General features: G+C 38.3%; 1 protein-coding gene and 1 non-coding gene across 4 annotated transcripts; both read right to left on the bottom strand.

Moving 5' to 3' along the window:
* Positions 1-1,138: 1,138 nt before the first annotated feature.
* Positions 1,139-5,821, bottom strand: LOC107483276 (uncharacterized). 3 transcript variants are annotated; one of them, XM_021139325.2, is made up of 4 exons: positions 5,493-5,821; positions 3,429-3,781; positions 1,372-3,343; positions 1,139-1,266 (listed from the first exon to the last, which is right to left on the bottom strand). In XM_021139325.2, exons 2-3 carry the CDS (start codon positions 3,776-3,778, stop codon positions 1,387-1,389), a joined length of 2,307 nt encoding a protein of 768 aa, XP_020994984.2. In that variant the 5' UTR covers positions 3,779-3,781; positions 5,493-5,821; the 3' UTR covers positions 1,139-1,266; positions 1,372-1,386. The 3 variants fall into 3 exon arrangements, with proteins under 3 accessions (XP_020994984.2, XP_020994985.2, XP_052109293.1); XM_021139326.2 differs by having other exon boundaries at positions 1,139-3,343; XM_052253333.1 differs by lacking the exon at positions 5,493-5,821 and having other exon boundaries at positions 1,139-3,343; positions 3,433-3,577.
* Positions 5,822-14,842: 9,021 nt separating this feature from the next.
* LOC127742779 (small nucleolar RNA R71) lies at positions 14,843-14,950 on the bottom strand. The gene has a single exon (XR_008004184.1). It is a non-coding gene; the product is annotated as a small nucleolar RNA R71 (small nucleolar RNA).
* Positions 14,951-19,655: the final 4,705 nt, after the last annotated feature.

The raw sequence follows: 19,655 nt of genomic DNA, 5'->3' as shown, positions 1-19,655 counted from the left end.
CTACCAAGCAAACAAAGGAAACACAAGGAACTGGCGCAAGCATCGGAGTCATGTGGTCACTGCTTTTGAAGCTAGCAATTAAAGAGCCTTAAAATATTGAGCTCTTTTCCTTTCGGTTGTAGTAGAGATGTGCACAAACACCCTCTTGCAACCTGCAAATGCACACAACACATAGTCAAAATAGAACAACAATGATGGATGTGATGTAGATTACTCAAAATCAAACAAAATGATTTGATTAGTTTTGAGTGTTATTACCATTGTCAACGCATTCATTTATGTAAAGATTCAACTAGTTTGCCCCACCAAGCCACCAGCAGATGCAGAACCAACCCAATCTGTTGGCCTAGTAATCAAATCTTCCAACTCAAGATAATATTTGAGTCATTCACATCAATTTCTTCATTAGCAACACCATCATTTTCCCCCAATAGGTTCTCTGACATACATGTTGTTAATCCTCCAAAAACAATTGATTTTCAAATATGTTACAACAAAAACTCAAATGCGAACAAATGTTGAAAGTGTTAATCCAGTTCATAATCTGAAATTATTCACTGTTCTAGGTTACGGAGTCCATTGTAATCGTTCTTTAAAGAACCGAAGAAGATTAATAGGTACTCACTAGTCATTTTCCTCATCGTCGACAATCATGCAACCAAGAACGAAAGAGGAAGAGCTGTTGCCGGAGTTATTCCCTAAGGTTGTCGAAAGGATTTTTTTTTTTGCTAGGAAAGGTCTTCAGTGGCAGCAACCTTTGCCGAAACTAGAGTTTTATTGTTGAATCTCTATCAAATATTTGGGACAAATTTAAAATATCAAAAGACTTATTCTTTTAGTATAATTTTTAATGAGTTATTTATGGATTAAATTTGAACTATTAGATCTTTTATCAATTTAATCCAATACTTTAAATTTTATGGTGCATTAGATAAGCTCAAAAATTTTAGACGAACCCGGGAAAATAACTATCAATCCCTTATCTCTGTCTTATTGTTTCCATAGTCTCTTTTGTTTCCGTTGCTCTTTTTTTTTCCCCCTCTGTCGCCATCCTTCAGAAAAGGACGCCAAATCCTTGGCCATCAAAGTTGTACAAATTCGCTAATAGTTCTTAAGACTAGAATTTTAGTAATAATACTACCGCAGAAAGAATCATGGCTAGTTTTGGCTACCATAAAACTAGTATGTTTCCCTTATTTCATTGAACAATTTATTTTTTGCAGTCCATTCAAGAGTTCCCTGTGCCGCCCATAATGTGCTGAAACTCTGTCAAGAAAATTAGAAGAAAAATAGTTAAATTAATTCTCAATAGAGTAGAGTGAAAGACAGTAAGGGCAGTGAACTAGATACAAGACCGAATCTTCTCTACACCTAGGGTATCTAACACTATGATTGCTCCTTGCAAGTGGACTTGTTGTGCCCTAATCCTTTGCATCGGCTGCATTGGAGTTGGCGCTTGACTACATCTTCAGAGCCATATCGCTTTGTTGCCGGTCGGCCTGGTGGTCGTCGGGTAGAAGGGGGTGTAACTGTTACCAAAAGCTGAGAATCTTTTGCAGCAGGCGCATCTACATATTGAATTGGCAGCACAGCCTCTGAATAAGTCAATCTGTATATCTCGCTTGTGAAAAATCTAGAGCAGAAATCATACACACTCCGGTTGACACCGCTGATAACAGCAATAGCATGGCAGCATGGTATACCAGTCAGCTGCCAGGCTTTACAACTACATTCCCATCGGTCAAGATCGACCACCTCATTGGTGTCACCGCAAACTTCATACGTGCTGCTGCCACATAATACAAATTGAAGTGAATGAGCTTTCCGGCTTTCCGCACTAAGCTTTTCCTCCATGGATGGAGTCAGCCTAGTCACCCATTGATCAGATGCTTCTCTTCTGGCAACAATCAACTCCATGATCTTACTTCTTATCACATCAACCATCTGTGTTATTGGTAATTCATCTGCATCTGAAGCCCAACTATAGAACAGTTCACCAAAGTTTGATGTCATGTGATTATACCTAGTACCCTGAAAAAATGAATTCGCCCAATTCTCAGGTCCACTTTGCACAATCCAATTATAAGCATCTACAGAAATACTTTTAATGTTATCCAAACTGGTTTGGAAGCCTTCAGGTTTGGCTGCATAAGCAGCAGCATATAAATCCTCGACCATTAACCGTTTTATCTCATGAGAAAACTGTCCTTTCAAGTCTCTAAATAGTTGCTCAGTTAAGTATCGGAGGCAGTATCCATGAAACGAGCCTTCAAATATCTCGGCAATTGAATCTTTTAGCCTGTGCTCACTGCCTGCAACAAACGTTATGGGACAAGATGTTGACAGCACTGATTGGAGCTGAAGTAAAAACCAATGCCAGTTATCATCAGATTCAGCATCAACAATGGCAAAAGCAACAGGGAATACACCATCATCAGCATCGGCAGCTGTTGCTGCTAACAAGGTTCCTTGGTATTTTGACTTCAATGGAATGCTATCAAGGAAAATCAACGGTCGGCAACCCTGTTGGAAACCATGCAAAGAAGCATGAAATGATAGAAAGAGACGATGGAAGCTCGAGTCTTCCTTTGTAGTGTACAAAGCTAGACTTCCGGGATTGGCCTCCATTATTTTCTCACAAAAGAAAGGTAACTGACTATATGCTGCTTTATATGAACCCTGAAGCTGCTCCCTTGCAATCTCCTTCCCCCGCCAAGCCTGGAAGTAGTTAAGCTGAATTCCATATTCTTGTTTGATGTCATTAACAATATCCTTGGGCTTATAGTTAGGATAAGCTTTCAGTTTCTCCTTTATTATACTGGCCACCCAACTCCTAGTTGCTTGATGCCCTGTCGTTCCCACAGCCCCTTCACAAGTATGAGTTGGATGCATTTTCTTGATACATATCAACTGAGTAGTTGACAATCTTGACGCATGGATTCTCCAAAGGCAACCTTCTGCTTTACATTTGACAGTCACACGATGGCTATCATTTTTTTTATATTTAAAGGCAAATTGGTGAGCAATTGCATATTTCCGCAATGATTCCCGAAACTCATGTACACTGTTGAACCTTTGACCCACACCCGTTATAGTATTCTGCCATTGTTGTGCCCCTTTAGCACGCTTTTCATCATTTGAGGATTCAATGGGGAGAACACGAGAAACTTCAATAGGAATGTCTATATGCATATCCATTTGATTGCTATCATCAACACCGTCAGGTGGAGCATCGATTGGAATCATTGGCTGGATGGTGTCATCTATGACATCATGCATAACATCAAGTGTTGGAGAGGTATTGATTGGCACCACTGTTTCAGACAAAGTAGTTCTGCTTGACCTGCACATGCAACAATTCCAAATTTAAAAATCTAGATCGCTCCATAAATACATTGAGACACTAGCTTAGAAACAAAGAAATCTACCTACTGGCAGGCATGTTGTTTGACACCTCATGGGCAACTAGCTCATCTATAAGGATATAGATGTCAACAATACTCGAATCCCCATGAAACTTAACCATTCTTTGGAGATCCTTGTCATTGGAAATTGAAATAAGAATCTTCCTATTTCCGGGAAGGAAATATTTTACGGACATGCTATCAGCATTGACATTAAACATTTCTGATACTTCCCCTTTGAACTCGTTGAATTTCATTTGATCATCAATGTCAATAGCATGAGCATCACCGCCTTTATATGACAAACAACCATCTTTGTCAGTTTTAAACTGACCTCCATACTGACATATTGCAATTATCTTCTTGGTAGCCATGACCTGCCACAACACAAAACATTATCACTTATTCATTTATCAATGAAAAATGACCCAGGAATAAGTGAAAAGAGTGAAAATAAGTGGGTGAAATGCATATAATCACCACACATTTTCCAAAACTCTAAAGCACAAAGTAAAACTGCTTTTGAGTCTCATCATTGCCAGAAAGAAAGGATATCATAAATTTCAATCATTTAGGGCTTCCAATAGATGAACAAATATACCAAAAGCCTAATCATCATCAGATAATAACATCATTGCAATCCAAATTAAAAACCAGAATAAGGACATCATTAGGGGCTAAAAAGCTTGCTATGCTAAGAATCTGGCATCACACCTATTCATTCCACTATGTTGACAATGCAGAGAACAGAAACAATTCCTTACACAGCTCCCAGTAAGCCAATTAGCAAACAAATCATGCTTTATCTTACATTTCAAAACTGACAGTGAGGAGTCACTTGCACTAAAACCACAACACAGCACTTGAAATAATTTATTTTGATATTTGTATTGTATAATGTCATCAATTTCATTTCTGTCTTCTAAAAATTTATTTCTTTGTTTTAAATTAGGTTCAAACTCATACACTGATTAAATATCAGGTCAACAAATCTGAACCAGACATCTTTCATGTTACAATCAAGTTGTGCCCAGGTATTAAAAAATGGCTTCATAAGAAAAGATTGGGCCAGGTTTGAATCTAGCTCATCCATCCCAACCAACCCATACCATCTACACCCATAAATGGAAGAGAGAGTGAACTGAGACAGAGGAATGCCACTTGAAAGGATGCCATAATGATAAACTCTAATTGGTAACTATATTCAAATTAAAATTGACATGAAACAAGATTAGAAGGTTTGATCTAACTAACATACGTAGCATTACGATATCGAAGTGATAACCAAGAAGGGTATTCAAACTCAGTACAGGACTCTAGCAAAGTGCTCCAAAATCTAAACTCCAGTCCTAGTAAACCAAAACAAAGGATGCATGCGACAATGATATGCAGAGGGAACAACAAGGATAGTGCTTCTTACCCCCACCAACCAAAAATAAACAAATAAACAAAAATGATGAAAAATTTGTTTTGTATTTCAGTGATAGTTGATGTGGCATTGTAAGAGAACTTAATCCTATTATTTTAAGTACACTGTATCGTTCAATTTACCTTAAAACACAATAAAGATAAGAATAGAACAATGCACAGTGACTAGGGATACCATCTCTTCGTGGTAGCATAACAAAGTTTAATGGTACTCAGTGGCACGTTAACTAATTTTCAATTTCACGATAATCTTGGCTTCAGTTTTCTTAAGCATGAAAACTTGAAGCTAAAACTAGTTACTTGGACATTATTCATGTGTGTTCAGAATTATATACCAAGCAATAATGATACAAGTTTGCTGTTTATGGCAGTGACCATCCCTCTCTAAACTTTATTTCCATTAAATCAAATCATCACAATGCTTCTTTCAGTTTCTAATTCTTGATAACCTTCTTTCTTTCTATTATTTTTCTTCTAGGAGATAAGAAAGGGAACACTTTTGTTCAAAACAAACTCAAATGCACCTGATAATCATATAAAATAATTCGTGCGTACGGTGTGCCTGGGATTATGGCAACACTAATAATTAGCTAGCGATCATGTTTGAGGTCCTCCCATCCAAATACATGAACCCCAAATATGATAAATTACATCAATTACCTCTTCCGTAGAGTGATGAGGTCGTCACTACAGCCAAATCATCGTCGTCGCTCCTCAATCGACGGTGGAGTTGGGGCGGGTGGCGGTTAGGGTTCGGAATGTGGAGGGCAGCAGAGGGACGAAGGAGCCAAGGGAGGGACAGCTGAGCCTGAGGGTTGAGAGGGGGATGACCGGCTGGGAACAGGGAAATAGGAAATGGACCGGCGCGGTGTGTTTTGGGGCGTCGGTTATTTTGGCTTCGCCTGCTAACGCTAGGATTTAAGGGGTATTTTGGTACATACTCGGTAATATCATGCAAACTACTAAACGGTAATATACAAGGTTTTGAAAGTCTGTGGTCATCCAACCACTCTAACTAAAGGTGTCCCCCATGCATCTAGATCAGTTTTGACTCAAATTCCTTGGATTTGAATATTAATTTTATTTGTGGTATAATTTAGATTAGATTATTTTTAGAAAAAAAATTTCGATCGAATCTAATTTTAAACGATTTGGATTGGATTGAATTGAATTGGATATTGGAAAAAGACAATACAAGCTGAATTGACAGTTTTAGGTCAAAACAAGACTTGGTGTTTCACTAAACTCTCAAAAAGCAAGAAGGCAGTGGATTATAAATGAATTTTCAGGTAAAATTCAATCTTGATAGAACCATAGAAAACACAATGTCAGGCTAGTTGCAAAAGGATTCATTCAAGTGTAAGAGTGGATTATGAAGATACTTTTAGTCAAGTTATCAAAATGATTATTCTACGAGTAATGTTAGCATTAGCAGCGGCAAAAAATTGGCATTTGAAATAGCTGGGCGTTAATACTGTAACATCCTACCAAACAGAGTCTTATGCTTAAGTCATAAAATAGAGATGGCGAAGTATTATGACCTTTAAAAGTAAAATAGTATATATAAGTATGAAGGAGTTTTATCTAGGAGCCTTTGAAACAAAAGTTAAATCAAAAGCGTTAAACAGAAAAGCGTATCACTCACATAAGAGATAAACGTAAACGAAAAGAGATAAGAATAAAGCAAAACATAGATATATAAAAGAAAAGTGCCAAGATACAGATAACAAAGCTTCTGACATGACTCGAGAAGTTAAGTCTGGCCAGCGCATATATACATATATACATATATACATATATACATATATACATGTGAAACCAAAAAATACCCAAAATACTGTTTACAGAACCTGTTTCTCCAAGTCAACCTTTAAGAATGACAAAACATAACATATATACAGTGGAGATATATAAATATGTACATATGCATTTAAAACCAAAATAAAACCCCAAACGGGTAGAGTTCTTCGCTTGCAGAAAGCTTCCAGTATGCCTTAGTGAGGGAGCCTCGCGTCCTGCATCTGAAAACCACAAAATACGTATCGGGTGAGAACCAGAGGTTCTCAGCATGGTAACGGTGCCCACATAACTAACATATAATGTCCCAGAAAAGTCAGAGGTGGTTCTAGAACTTCCGACACTCAGATTGAAACCTTAAAGATTAAACTGGAAACCATAAACAAGGCAATCTTCTAAGGCTCTTAGTTCTAACTCAATTACTAACATAATTCCAATTCATTCTCTCAACCTCTCGACTTCTCCTAATCTTTCAAAACTCTGGTAAAACTGCCCTCGTCACTCCTCCGCCAATTTTTGGGCCAAAACTTTTAAAATTAGTGTTAAAATTCATATTTTAATTATTTCTACCTCAGTAAATTATAAAATTTAATTTTCTAATTTTTTATAATAATTAATTTATTAGTTAATTATTTACTAATTACTCGGGGTTTACATCCTACCCCATAACAAAAATTTTTGCCCTTGAAAATTCGCTCTCAAATCCCCATATACGCTCCCTCATATTCAACCGACATCTTATCATTGATTTTGCCATTCTCCAACATCAATTTAACACCCTATTCCCAATTCAAGCCTAGGTCATACCCATTTATTTCACTCTTAGTTTCGTCTAGCTCTTTCTCAATGACTACAAACTTTCTTACCCTTCAAGAGTTCTTAAACATCAATTCCTTCTCGACTATATCAAACACCAACCAATTCCTCAATCTCTTAATCTGGGTCAATCCATTATAACCTAAACTATGCACTCACACTTTCTATTTCTCGATCCTACATCAATCCTCAAAACCATCCCATATTCCAAGTCTCCTTTCCCTCGTCACTACTACCCTAGAGCCATCAAAATCACCGTGCTTCTATAGCGCCACTCTGATTATAAACCACTATGAACTCAAATCTTCACTCGCTTCCACCAAAACATCTCCTTGAATCTTTTTACCTCTCTAACTAAAAGCCATTGACCTTTACTCTAGCTGCACGAGTTCAAATTCCTTGGGTGGCTCCACCACCAAGTCTATTACTGCCTCCTTCGTCATTCCTAGTTTGTTCACTCCATCCCTTTAGCAGTAGCTCACACAATAGCAAACATATTATCCAAAGCAGCTTTAAAATCAACCGTATAACCTCGCTCGCGTCAAAGACACCCTTTGGGTCTTGTCCACACCAAACAATTAATATTAAGGTGACCAGTCTTAATATCTCAAGTCTAGTGCTTCAATTCTCCAAAAGTATGCTCATGAACGTTTATGCTATATATGTCAAGCAGACATCCTAAATAGCATATACACATAGCCAGAGTATGCTTAGAAGCATAGTCAGTCCATCCTTCAAGTTCTATAAGAATGAACTATTCTGATACCATAATGTAACACCCTATCACACACAGTCTTATGCTTAAGTCATAAAATAGAGGTGGCGAGGTATTACGACCTCTAAAAGTAAAATAGTATATATAGGTATGAAGGAGTTTTATCTAGGAGCTTTTGAAACAAAAGTTAAATCAAAAGCGTTAAACAGAAAATCGCATCACTTACGTAAGAGATAAACATAAACCAAAAGAGATAAGAGTAAAGTAAAACATAGATATATAAAAGAAGAGTGCCAAGATACAGATAACAAAGCTTTTGGCTCAGCTCGCGAAGTTAAGTCTGGCCAGAGCATATATACATGCGGGAAAAAAGACGACCAGTCTACTGAAAAACCTAGAAAATACCACAACTACACTCCACTAAGAGTGTCCCTTGTAGATATATATAGCGAAATATGCAACACTGAGAAGATCCCACCACTGCGCCCTATCAAACACAAAAGAGGAGGGGGAAATCGGACAGAGTATTACGAATACCACCGAATCTACGGACACTCTACCAACGAATGCTTCGACCTAAAGATGTCATAGAGAAATTGGCAAGAGAAGGGCGACTAGATCGATATCTAGCTAATAAAGTGGATGAACCAAGAAAAAGAAGAAGGGATGAAGAGGTCAGACGAGGTGAACACCCACCTCACACCCCTGAGAGACATGTTCATATGATAAACGGAGGAGTTATAGGAATGGGATCTCTAAATCATCTCACAAAAGACACCTTAAAGAGGTATATCATGTCGGAGAAGGGGGGAAGTCACTTGACCTCCCCACTATTACCTTCACCCAAGAGGACGCAACAGGAATCATCTCGAGGCATGATGATCCCATGGTCATTACTATCATACTCGCCAACGCTAATCTCCACCGAATGTTGGTAGACCAAGGGAGTTTCGCAGACATCTTGTTCAAAGCTGCCTTCGACAAGCTCGACCTACAAGAAAAAGAGCTCAGAGCGTATCCAAATAGCTTGTTCGGACTGGGGGACACCCCAATTCAACCACTAGGATACATCTCACTGCATACAACTTTCGAAAAAGGAACCCGGTCGAAGACACTAAGCATAGACTACATTGTAGTCAACGTGAGCTCAGCTTATAACGCCCTCAAAGGTCGGACAACGTTAAACCAACTCGCCGCAGTTGTCTCCACTCCACATCTATGCATGAAGTTCCTAACTCTAGAAGGAATCGCCACGATAAAAGGAGATAAAAAACTCGCGCGACGCTGTTACAACGAAAGTTTGAACCTTAAAGGCAATCCTAGAGGAGAAGAAATCAACACCATTGAACTAGGGGGAGTTCGAGCTCGCGAGGAACTTTGACCGCGACCTGAATGCAAGATCGAAGAAGTTCATATCGGGGATGCCCACGATAAAACAACAAATATTGGGGCAACCTTAAAGGGAGACCTAAAGGAGCCACTGATACAATTTCTAAAGGATAATGCTGATCTCTTTGCATGGAAGGCAGCAGACATGCCCGGCATAAATCCCAAGCTAATGTTCCATAAGCTGGCAGTATACCCGGGATCTCGGCCCGTGCAACAGAAATGTAGGAAGCTCGGGCCAGAAAGATCCCAAGCTGTGGAAGAGCAAGTGCAAGCTTTACTAGAGGCAGGGTTTATAAGGGAGGTCAAATACCCATTATGGATAGCCAACGTTGTCTTGGTGAAGAAGTCAAATGGCAAGTGGAGAATGTTTACTGACTACACCAACCTCAATAAGGCATGCCCAAAGATCCCTAGCCGCTCCCAAACATAGATACTCTAGTGGATGCCTTTTCCGAATACAAGTACCTATCTTTCATGGATGCCTATTCAGGATACAACCAAATCTCAATGTACCCACCTGATCAAGAGAAGACCTCGTTCCTAACCCCAAAGGCAAACAATTGCTATATAGTTATGCCCTTCGGACTCAAAAATGCAAGAGCTACCTACCAAAGACTGATGAACAAAGTCTTTGCTGACCATATCGGGAAACTCATGGAGGTTTACGTAGACGACATGCTGGTAAAAACACAAAGTGAGGAATCATTGTTGTTCGACCTCACCAAAGTATTCGACACCATAAGAAAGCACGGTATGCGACTTAATCCCGCAAAGTGCACCTTCGCAGTAGAGGCTGGCAAATTCTTGGGCTTTATGCTCACACAAAAAGGAATCGAGGCAAACTCAGATAAATGCCAGGCTATACTCGACATGAAAAATTTGACCTGTGTCAAAGAGGTACAACAGCTCAACGGAAGACTGGTAGCCCTGTCCAGATTTCTTGCCAAATCAGCCATAAGATCTCTCCCCTTTTACACAACATTAAGGAAGGGGAAGAGGTTTGAATGGACAACAGAGTACGAATAAGCCTTCTAAGATTTCAAAAAAATTTTGGGGCAACCACCCATTCTTACCCGACCACGGGAAGGAGAAGCACTCATATTATATCTCGTAGTGGGAAGTCGGGCAATAGCCTCAGCACTAGTCAAAGAAGACGAACGTGGGCAACAACCCATCTAGTTCATCAGCAAGGCTCTACAAGGGGCCGAACTAAACTATCAAAAGATAGAAAAATTCGCCTACGCCATTGATGAGCAGATAATTTATACGCTTTTTGGCATTATTTTTAGGTAATTTTTAGTAGGATCTAGCTACTTTTAGGGATGTTTTCATTAGTTTTTATGCTAAATTCACATTTCTGGACTTTACTATGAGTTTGTGTGTTTTTCTATGATTTCAGGTATTTTCTGGCTGGAATTGAGGGACCTGAGCAAAACTCTGATAAAAGGCTGACAAAGGACTGCTGATGCTGTTGGATTCTGACCTCCCTGCACTCAAAATAGATTTTCTGGAGCTACAGAACTTCAAATGACGCGCTCTCAACGGCGTTGAAAAGTAGACATTTAGAGCTTTCTAGAAATATATAATAGTTCATACTTTATTCGAGATTAGATGACGCAAACTGGCGCTCAATGCCAGTTCCATGTTGCATTCTGGAGTCAAATGCCAAAAACACGTTACGAACCAGAGTTGAACGCCAAAAACACGTTACAACTTGGAGTTCAACTCCAAGAGAAGCCTTTGCACGTGTAAAGCTCAAGCTCAGCCCAAGCACACACCAAGTGGGCCCCAGAAGTGGATTTCTGCATCAATTACTTACTTCTGTAAACCCTAGTAGCTAGTCTAGTATAAATTGGACATTTTATTATTGTATTAGATGTCTTTTGACCATTCGGTCTTTTGACCATTCGGTCTTTTGACCACATCTTTGGACGCCTAGTCCTTAGACCAGGTCCTTCTCCCTATTTTCGAATTCATATCACATTTTGGGGGCTGGCCATTCGGCCATGCCTGGACCACCATCACTTATGTATTTTCAACGGTGGAGTTTCTACATACCATAGATTAAGGGTGTGGAGCTCTGCTGTACCTCGAGTTTTAATGCAATTACTACTATTTTTTATTCAATTCAGTTTATTCTTGTTTTAAGATATTCGTTGCACTTCAACATGATGAATGTGATGATCCGTGACACTCATTATCATTCTCACCTATGAACGCGTGACTGACAACCACCTCCGTTCTACCTTAGACCGAGCGCATATATCTTTGATTCCTTAATCAGAATCTTCGTGGTATAAGCTAGAATTGATGGTGGCATTCATGAAAATCCAGAAAGTCTAAACCTTGTCTGTGGTATTCCAAGTAGGATTCGGGATTGAATGACTGTGACGAGCTTCAAACTCGCGATTGTTGGGCGTGATGACAAACGCAAAAGAATCAATGGATTCTATTCCGACATGATCGAGAACAGACAAATGATTAGCCGTGCTGTGACAGAGCATTTGGACCATTTTCACTGAGAGGATGGGATGTAGCCGTTGACAACGGTGATGCCCTACATACAGCTTGCCATGGAAAGGAGTAAGAAGGATTGAAGGAAGGCAGTAGGAAAGCAGAGATCCAACAGGGACAAAGCATCTCCATACACTTATCTGAAATTATCACCAATGATTTATATAAGTATTTCTATCTTTATTTTCTGTTTATTTATTATTATTATTCGAAAACTCCATAACCATTTATTATCCGCCTAATTGAGATTTACAAGATGACCATAGCTTGCTTCATACCAACAATCTCCGTGGGATCAACCCTTACTCACGTAAGGTTTATTACTTGGACGACCCAGTGCACTTGCTGGTTAGTTGTGCGAAGTTGTGAAGAAAGTGCTGAGTTATAAACGCGCATACCAAGTTGAGCGCCATTGTTAGAAATCACAATTTCGTGCACCAAGTTTTTGGTGCCGTTGCCGGGGATTGTTCGAGTTTGGACAACTAACGGTTCATCTTGTTGCTCAGATTAGGTAATTTTCTTTTGTTTTATTTTCAAAAATTTTTCAAAAATCTTTCAAAAAAATTTCTCACCTGTTTTCGAAAATTTTTCAAAATTCTTAAGAATGGATTCTAGAGTTTCATGAAGCATGTTGAAGCCTGGCTGGCTGTAAAGACATGTCTAAATTCTTTTGGACTGAGGCTTCAACTAATCACCACAATGCATGTAATGCCCTGCTGAAGCTTGGCTGGCTATTAAGCCATGTCTAATTCCTGGACCAGAGCTTTAGACTAACATTGAAAGATTCCTGGAATTCTTCTTAAAAATTTTGAATTTCTTATTTTCTTTTTCCTATATGTTTTTCGAAAAACAAAAAAATATATATGAAAAAAATTTAGAAAATCATTAAATCAAAAATATTTTGTGTTTTTTGTTTGAGTCTTGAGTCAATTTTTAAGTTTGATGTTAATTGCATGTTCATCTTTTTCTTGCATTTTTCGAAAATTCATGCATTGTATTTTTCATGATCTTCAAGTTGTTCTTGATGAATTTTCTTGTTTGATCTTCATATTTTATTGTTTTGTGTTGTATGATGTTTTTCATATACATTTTTGCATTCATAGTGTCTAAGCATTGAAAATTTCTAAGTTTGGTGTCTTGCATGTTTTTCTTTTCTTGAAAATCTTTCAAAAATAAATCTTGATGTTCATCTTGATCTTCAAAGTGTTCTTGGTGTTCATCTTGACATTCATAGTGTTCTTGCATGCATCATGTGTTTTGATTCATAATTTTTATCTTGCGAGTCAATTTTGTGTTTTTCTCTCTCCTCATTAAAAATTCAAAAATAAAAAATATCTTTTCCTTTTTTCTCTCAAAATTTCGAAAATTTGAGTTGACTTAGTCAAAAATTATTAAATTTAGTTGTTTCTTGTAAGTCAAGTCAAATTTTCAATTTTAAAAATCTTATCTTTTCAAAACTTTTTCAAAAATCAAATCTTTTTCATTTTTCTTATTAATTTTCAAAATTTTTTAAAAATATTTTTCAAAAATCTTTTTCTTAATTTTATCCTTATTTTTCGAAAATTATACTAACAATTAATGGGATTGATTCAAAAATTTGAAGTTTGTTACTTTTTTGTTAAGAAAGGTTCAATCTTTAAATTCTAGAATCATATCTTTTAGTTTCTTGTTAGTCAAGTAATCAATTTTAATTTTAAAAATTAAATCTTTTTCAACCATATCTTTTTAATCATATCTTTTTATCATATTTTTTAAATCATATCTTTTTCAGAAATTTGATTTCAAAATATCCCTTCTAACTTCTTATCTTCTTATCTTTTCAAAATTGATTTTCAAATCATTTTCAACTTACTCATTGACTTTTTGTTTGTTTCTTATCTTTTTCAAAACCACATAACTACTTTTCCCTCTCTAATTTTCGAAAATTTCTCACCCCTTTTTAAAATTCTTTTAATTAATTAATTGTTTCAAATTTTAATTTTAATTTTATTTCTTCTCTTAATTTTCGAAAATCTCTAACCCTTTTTTAAAATTATTTTCGAATTCTCTCCCCCTCATCTTCTTCTATTTATTTATTTATTTACTAATACTTCTCCTCATCTCAAGAATCTGAACCTATCTTCACCCTTGTGTTTGGATTCTTACTTTTTCCTTCTTCTATTCCTTTCTTCTTCTACTAACATAAAGGAATCTCTCTACTGTGGTAAAGAGGATCCCTATTATTATTTTCGGTTCCCTTCTTTTTCATATGAGCAGGAGCAAGGACAAGAATATTCTTGTTGAAGCAGATCCTGAACCTGAAAGTACTCTGAAGAGGAAACTAAGAGAAGCTAAATTACAACAATCCAGAGACAACCTTACAGAAACTTTCGAAAAAGAAGAGGAGATGGCAGCCGAAAATAATAATGCAAGGAGGATGCTTGGTGATTATATCACACCTACTTCCAAGTTTGATGGAAGAAGCATCTTAATCCCTGCCATTGGAGCAAACAATTTTGAGCTGAAACCTTAACTAGTTGCTCTAATGCAACAGAACTGCAAGTTTCATGGACTTCCATCAGAAGATCCCTACCAGTTTTTAACTGAGTTCCTGCAGATCTGTGAGATTGTTAAGACTAATGGAGTAGATCCTGAAGTCTACAGGCTCATGCTTTTCCCTTTTGCTGTAAGAGACAGAATTAGAACATGGTTGGACTCATAGCCTAAAGATAGCCTAGACTCATGGGATAAGCTGGTCGCGGCCTTCTTGGCTAAGTTCTTTCCTCCTCAAAAGCTGAGCAAGCTTAGAGTGGATGTTCAGACTTTCAAACAAAAAGATGGTGAATCCCTCTATGAAGCTTAGGAAAGATACAAGTAGATGACCAAAAGGTGTCCTTCTAACATGCTTTCAGAGTGGACTATTCTAGATATATTCTATTATGGTCTATCTGAGTTCTCTAAGATGTCACTAGACCATTCTGCGGGTGGATCCATTCACCTAAAGAAAATTCCTACAGAAGCTCAAGAACTTATTGACATGGTTGCAAATAACCAGTTCATGTACACTTATGAGAGGAATTTTGTGAATAATGGGACGCCTCAGAGGAAGAGAGTTCTTGAAATTGATGCTCTGAATGCCATATTTGCTCAGAACAAAATGTTGACTCATCAAGTCAACATGATTTCTCAAAGTTTGAATGGATGGCAACATGCATCCAACAGTACTAAAGAGGCATCTTTTGAAGAAGAAGCTTATGATCCTGAGAACCCTGCAATGGTAGAGGTAAATTATATGGGTGAACCTTATGGAAACACCTATAATTCATCATGGAGAAATCATCTAAATTTCTCATAGAAGGATCAACAAAAGCCTCAACAAGGCTTTAATAATGGTGGAAGAAATAGGCTCAGCAATAGCAAGCCTTTTCCATCATCTTTTCAGCAACAGACAGAGAATTCTGAACAGAGCCCCTCTAACTTAGCAAACATAGTCTCTGATCTGTCTAAGGCCACTTTAAGTTTCATGAGTGAAACAAGGTCCTCCATCAAAAATTTGGAGGCACAAGTGGGCCAGCTGAGTAAGAAAGTCACTGAAACTCCTCCTAGTACTCTCCTAAGAAATACTGAAGAGAATCCAAAAAGAAAGTGCAAGGCCATAGACATAATCAACATGGCTGAACCTAGGGAGGAAGGTGAGGACGTGAATCCCAATAAGGAAGACCTCATGGGATGTCTCTCAAGCAAGAAGGAGCTCCCTATTGAGGACCTAAAGGAATCTGAGGCTCATATAGAGACCATAGAGATCCCATTAAATCTCCTTCTGCCATTCATGAGCTCTGAAGACTATTCTTCCTCTGAAGAGGATGAAGATGTAATTGGAGAGCAAGTGCTCAATATCTAGGAGCCATCATGAAGCTGAATGCCAAGTTGTTTGGTAATGAGACTTAGGAAGGTGAACCTCCCTTGCTCATTAGTGAACAAGATACATGGGTTCAGCAAACTTTACCTCAAAAGAGACAAGATCTTGGCAAATTCTTAATACCCTGTACCATAGGCACCATGACCTTTGAGAAGGCTCTGTGTGACCTAGGGTCAGGCATAAATCTTATACCACTCTCTGTAATAGAGAAGCTGGGAATCATTGAGGTACAGCCTGCCACATTCTCTTTAGAGATGGCAGACAGATCACAAAGACAAGCTTATGGATTAGGAGAGGATGTGTTAGTGAAGGTTAAAGGCCTTTACATCCCTGCTGATTTCATAATCTTAGAGACTAGGAAGAATGAGGATGAATGCATCATCCTTGGAAGACCCTTCCTAGCCACAGCAGGAGCTGTGATTGATGTTAACAGAGGAGAATTAGTCCTTCAATTGAATGGGGACTACCTTGTGTTAAGCCCAAGGCTATCCTTCTGTAATAATGGAGTGAAAGCATGAAAAGCTTCTCTCAATACAGAGTCAAACAAAGCCCCCACAATCAAACTCTAAGTTTGGTGTTGGGAGGCCACAACCAAACTCTAAGTTTGGTGTTAAAACCCCACATCCAAACTCTAAGTTTGGTATTGGGAGTCTACAACATTGACCTGATCACCTGTGAGGCTCCATGAGAGCCCACTGTCAAGCTAGTGACATTAAAAGAGCGCGTATTGGGAGGCAACCCAATTTTTATTTATCTAATCTTATTTTTATTTTTTTTTTCCTTTATGTTTTATTAGGTTCATGATCATGTGGAGTCACAAAATAAATACTAAAATTAAAAACAGAATAAAAAATAGCAGAAGAAAAAGCACACCTTGGAGGAAGGGCTTACTGGCATTTAAACGCCAGTAAGGAGCATCTGGCTGGCGTTCAACGCCAGAACAGAGCATGGATCTGGCGTTGAATGCCAGAAACAAGCAGCATTCTGGCGTTTAAATGCCAGAAATATACCCTGAGGAGAGATGGCGCTGAACACCAGAAACAAGCATGGAACTGGCATTCAACGCCAGAAACATACTGCAAATGGGCGTTGAACGCCCAAAACAAGCATGAAGCTGGCGTTCAACGCCAGAAACAAGCATCAATCTAGCGTTGAATGCCAGGATTGCATGCAGAGAGTGTTTTACATGCCTCATTGGTGCAGGGATGATAATTCTTGACACCTCATGATCTGTGGACCCTATAGGATCATCAGGATTTGTGAACCCCACAGGATCCCCACCTACCTCAACTCACCTTCTCTCCTCTTCACACAATCCAATAACACTCTTCCCAAAAAAAAAATCCTTCACCAATCACCTCAATTTCTTTTCCTCGTCACCTCTTCACCACTCTCATCCATCCATCCTTCCCACCCAAACCCACCCTAAATGGCCAAAACACAAACCTATCTCCCTCTCCTCCATCTCTTTCACTTCTTCTTCTATTCTATCTTCTCTTTGCTCGGGGGCAAGCAATATTCTAAGTTTTATTTTTCCATAACCACCTATGGCACCTAAGGCCAGAGAAACCTCTAGAAAAGAAAAAGGAAAGGCAATTGCTTCCACCTCTGAGTCATGGGAGATGGAGAGATTCATCTCAAGGGTCCATAGCTCAGTAGTAGAGTATTTGACTGCACATCAAGAGAACATGAGGAATTCCCTCATCAAGAAATCTATGAGATACCTCAGGGGAGACATTTTCCTCCACACAATTATTGGGAGCAACTAAGGATAGGAGCATCAAAATCACTAGGGATCAAGCAACAGAGGCAAGGAAGAGACATAGAAGAGCTCAAGGACATCATTAGTCCTTCAAGAAGAAGATGCCACCATCACTAAGGTGGACTTATTCCTTGTTCTTATTTATCTGTTTTTCGATTTTTATGCTATATGTTTATCTATGTTTTGTGTCTTTACTACATGATCATTAGTATTTAGTAACTATGTCTCAAGGCTATGAATAATTCCATGTATCCTTCACCTCTCTTAAATGAAAAATGTTTTTAATACAAAAGAACAAGAAGTACATGAGTTTCGAATTCATCCTTGAATTTAGTTTAATTATATTGATGTGGTGACAATACTTTTTGTTTTCTGAATGAATGCTTGAACAGTGCATATTTTTTATCTTGTTATTTATGAATGTTAAAATTGTTGGCTCTTGAAAGAATGATAAACAAAGAGAAATGTTACTGATAATCTGAAAAATCATAAATCTGATTCTTGAAGCAAGAAAAAGCAGTGAATAACAAAAGCTTGCGAAAAAAAATTTGGCGAAAAAAAATAGAAAGAAAAAGAAAAAGCAAGCAGAAAAAGCCAATAGCCCTTAAAACCAAAAGGCAAGGGTAAAAAGGATCCAAGGCTTTGAGCATCAATGGATAGGAGGGCCCAAGGAAATAAAATCCAGGCCTAAGCGGCTAAATCAAGCTGTCCTTAAACATGTGCTTGTGGCATGCAGGTCCAAGTGAAAAGCTTGAGACTGAGTGGTTAAAGTCATGATCAAAAGCAAAAAGAGTGTGCTTAAGAGCTCTGGACACCTCTAACTGGGGACTTTAGCAAAGCTGAGTCACAATCTGAAAAGGTTCACCTAGTCATGTGTCTGTGGCATTTATGTACCCGGTGGTAATACTGGAAAACAAAGTGCTTAGGGCCACGGCCAAGACTCATAAAAGTAGCTGTGTTCAAGAATCAACATACTAAACTAGGAGAATCAATAATACTATCTGAATTCTAAGTTCCTATGGATGCCAATCATTCTGGATTTCAAAGGATAAAGTGAGATGCCAAAACTATTCAGAAGCAAAAAGCTACTATTTCGGTTGCTTGGGGACAAGCAACAATTTAAGTTTGGTGTTGTGATGAGTGGATAATTCACATGCTTTTTGGTATTGTTTTTAGGTAATTTTTAGTAGGATCTAGCTACTTTTAGGGATATTTTCATTAGTTTTTATGCTAAATTCACATTTCTGAACTTTACTATGAGTTTGTGTGTTTTTCTGTTATTTCAGGTATTTTCTGGCTGGAATTGAGGGACCTGAGCAAAACTCTGATAAAAGGCTGACAAAGGACTGCTGATGCTGTTGGATTCTGACCTCTCTGCACTCCAAATGGCGCGCTCTCAACGGCGTTGGAAAGTAGACATCCAGAAATATATAATAGTCTATACTTTATTCGATATTAGACGACACAGACTGGCGCTCAACGCTAGTTCTATATTGCATTCTGGAGTCAAATGCCAGAAACACGTCACGAACCAGAGTTGAACGCCAAAAACACGTTACAACTTGGCGTTCAACTCCAAGAGAAGCCTCTGCACGTGTAAAGCTCAAGCTCAGCCCAAGCACATACCAAGTAGGCCCCGGAAGTGGATTTCTGTATCAATTACTTACTTCTGTAAACCCTAGTAGCTAGTCTAGTATAAATTGGACATTTTATTATTGTATTAGATGTCTTTTGACCATTCGGTCTTTTGACTACATCTTTGGACGCCTAGTCCTTAGACCAGGTCCTTCTCCCTATTTTCGAATTCATATCACATTTTGGGAGCTGGCCATTTGGCCATGCCTGGACCACCATCACTTATGTATTTTCAACGGTGAAGTTTCTACACACCATAGATTAAGGGTGTGGAGCTCTGCTGTACCTCAAGTTTTA

Source organism: Arachis duranensis, chromosome 1 (genome assembly GCF_000817695.3).
Source record: "Arachis duranensis cultivar V14167 chromosome 1, aradu.V14167.gnm2.J7QH, whole genome shotgun sequence".
Classification (NCBI taxonomy): domain Eukaryota; kingdom Viridiplantae; phylum Streptophyta; class Magnoliopsida; order Fabales; family Fabaceae; genus Arachis; species Arachis duranensis.
The sequence above is the reverse complement of the archived record's forward strand: the minus strand, read 5'-3'. Positions and strand labels throughout refer to the sequence as shown.

Bases quoted from the DNA above. Each gene is read 5' to 3' on its own strand.
- LOC107483276 (XM_021139326.2), bottom strand. From the start codon at position 3,778: ATGGCTACCAAGAAGATAATTGCAATATGTCAGTATGGAGGTCAGTTT. The intron at 3,344-3,428 runs GTAGATTTCTTT...TTGCATGTGCAG, and splicing joins AACAACATGCCTGCCAGTAG to GTCAAGCAGAACTACTTTGT.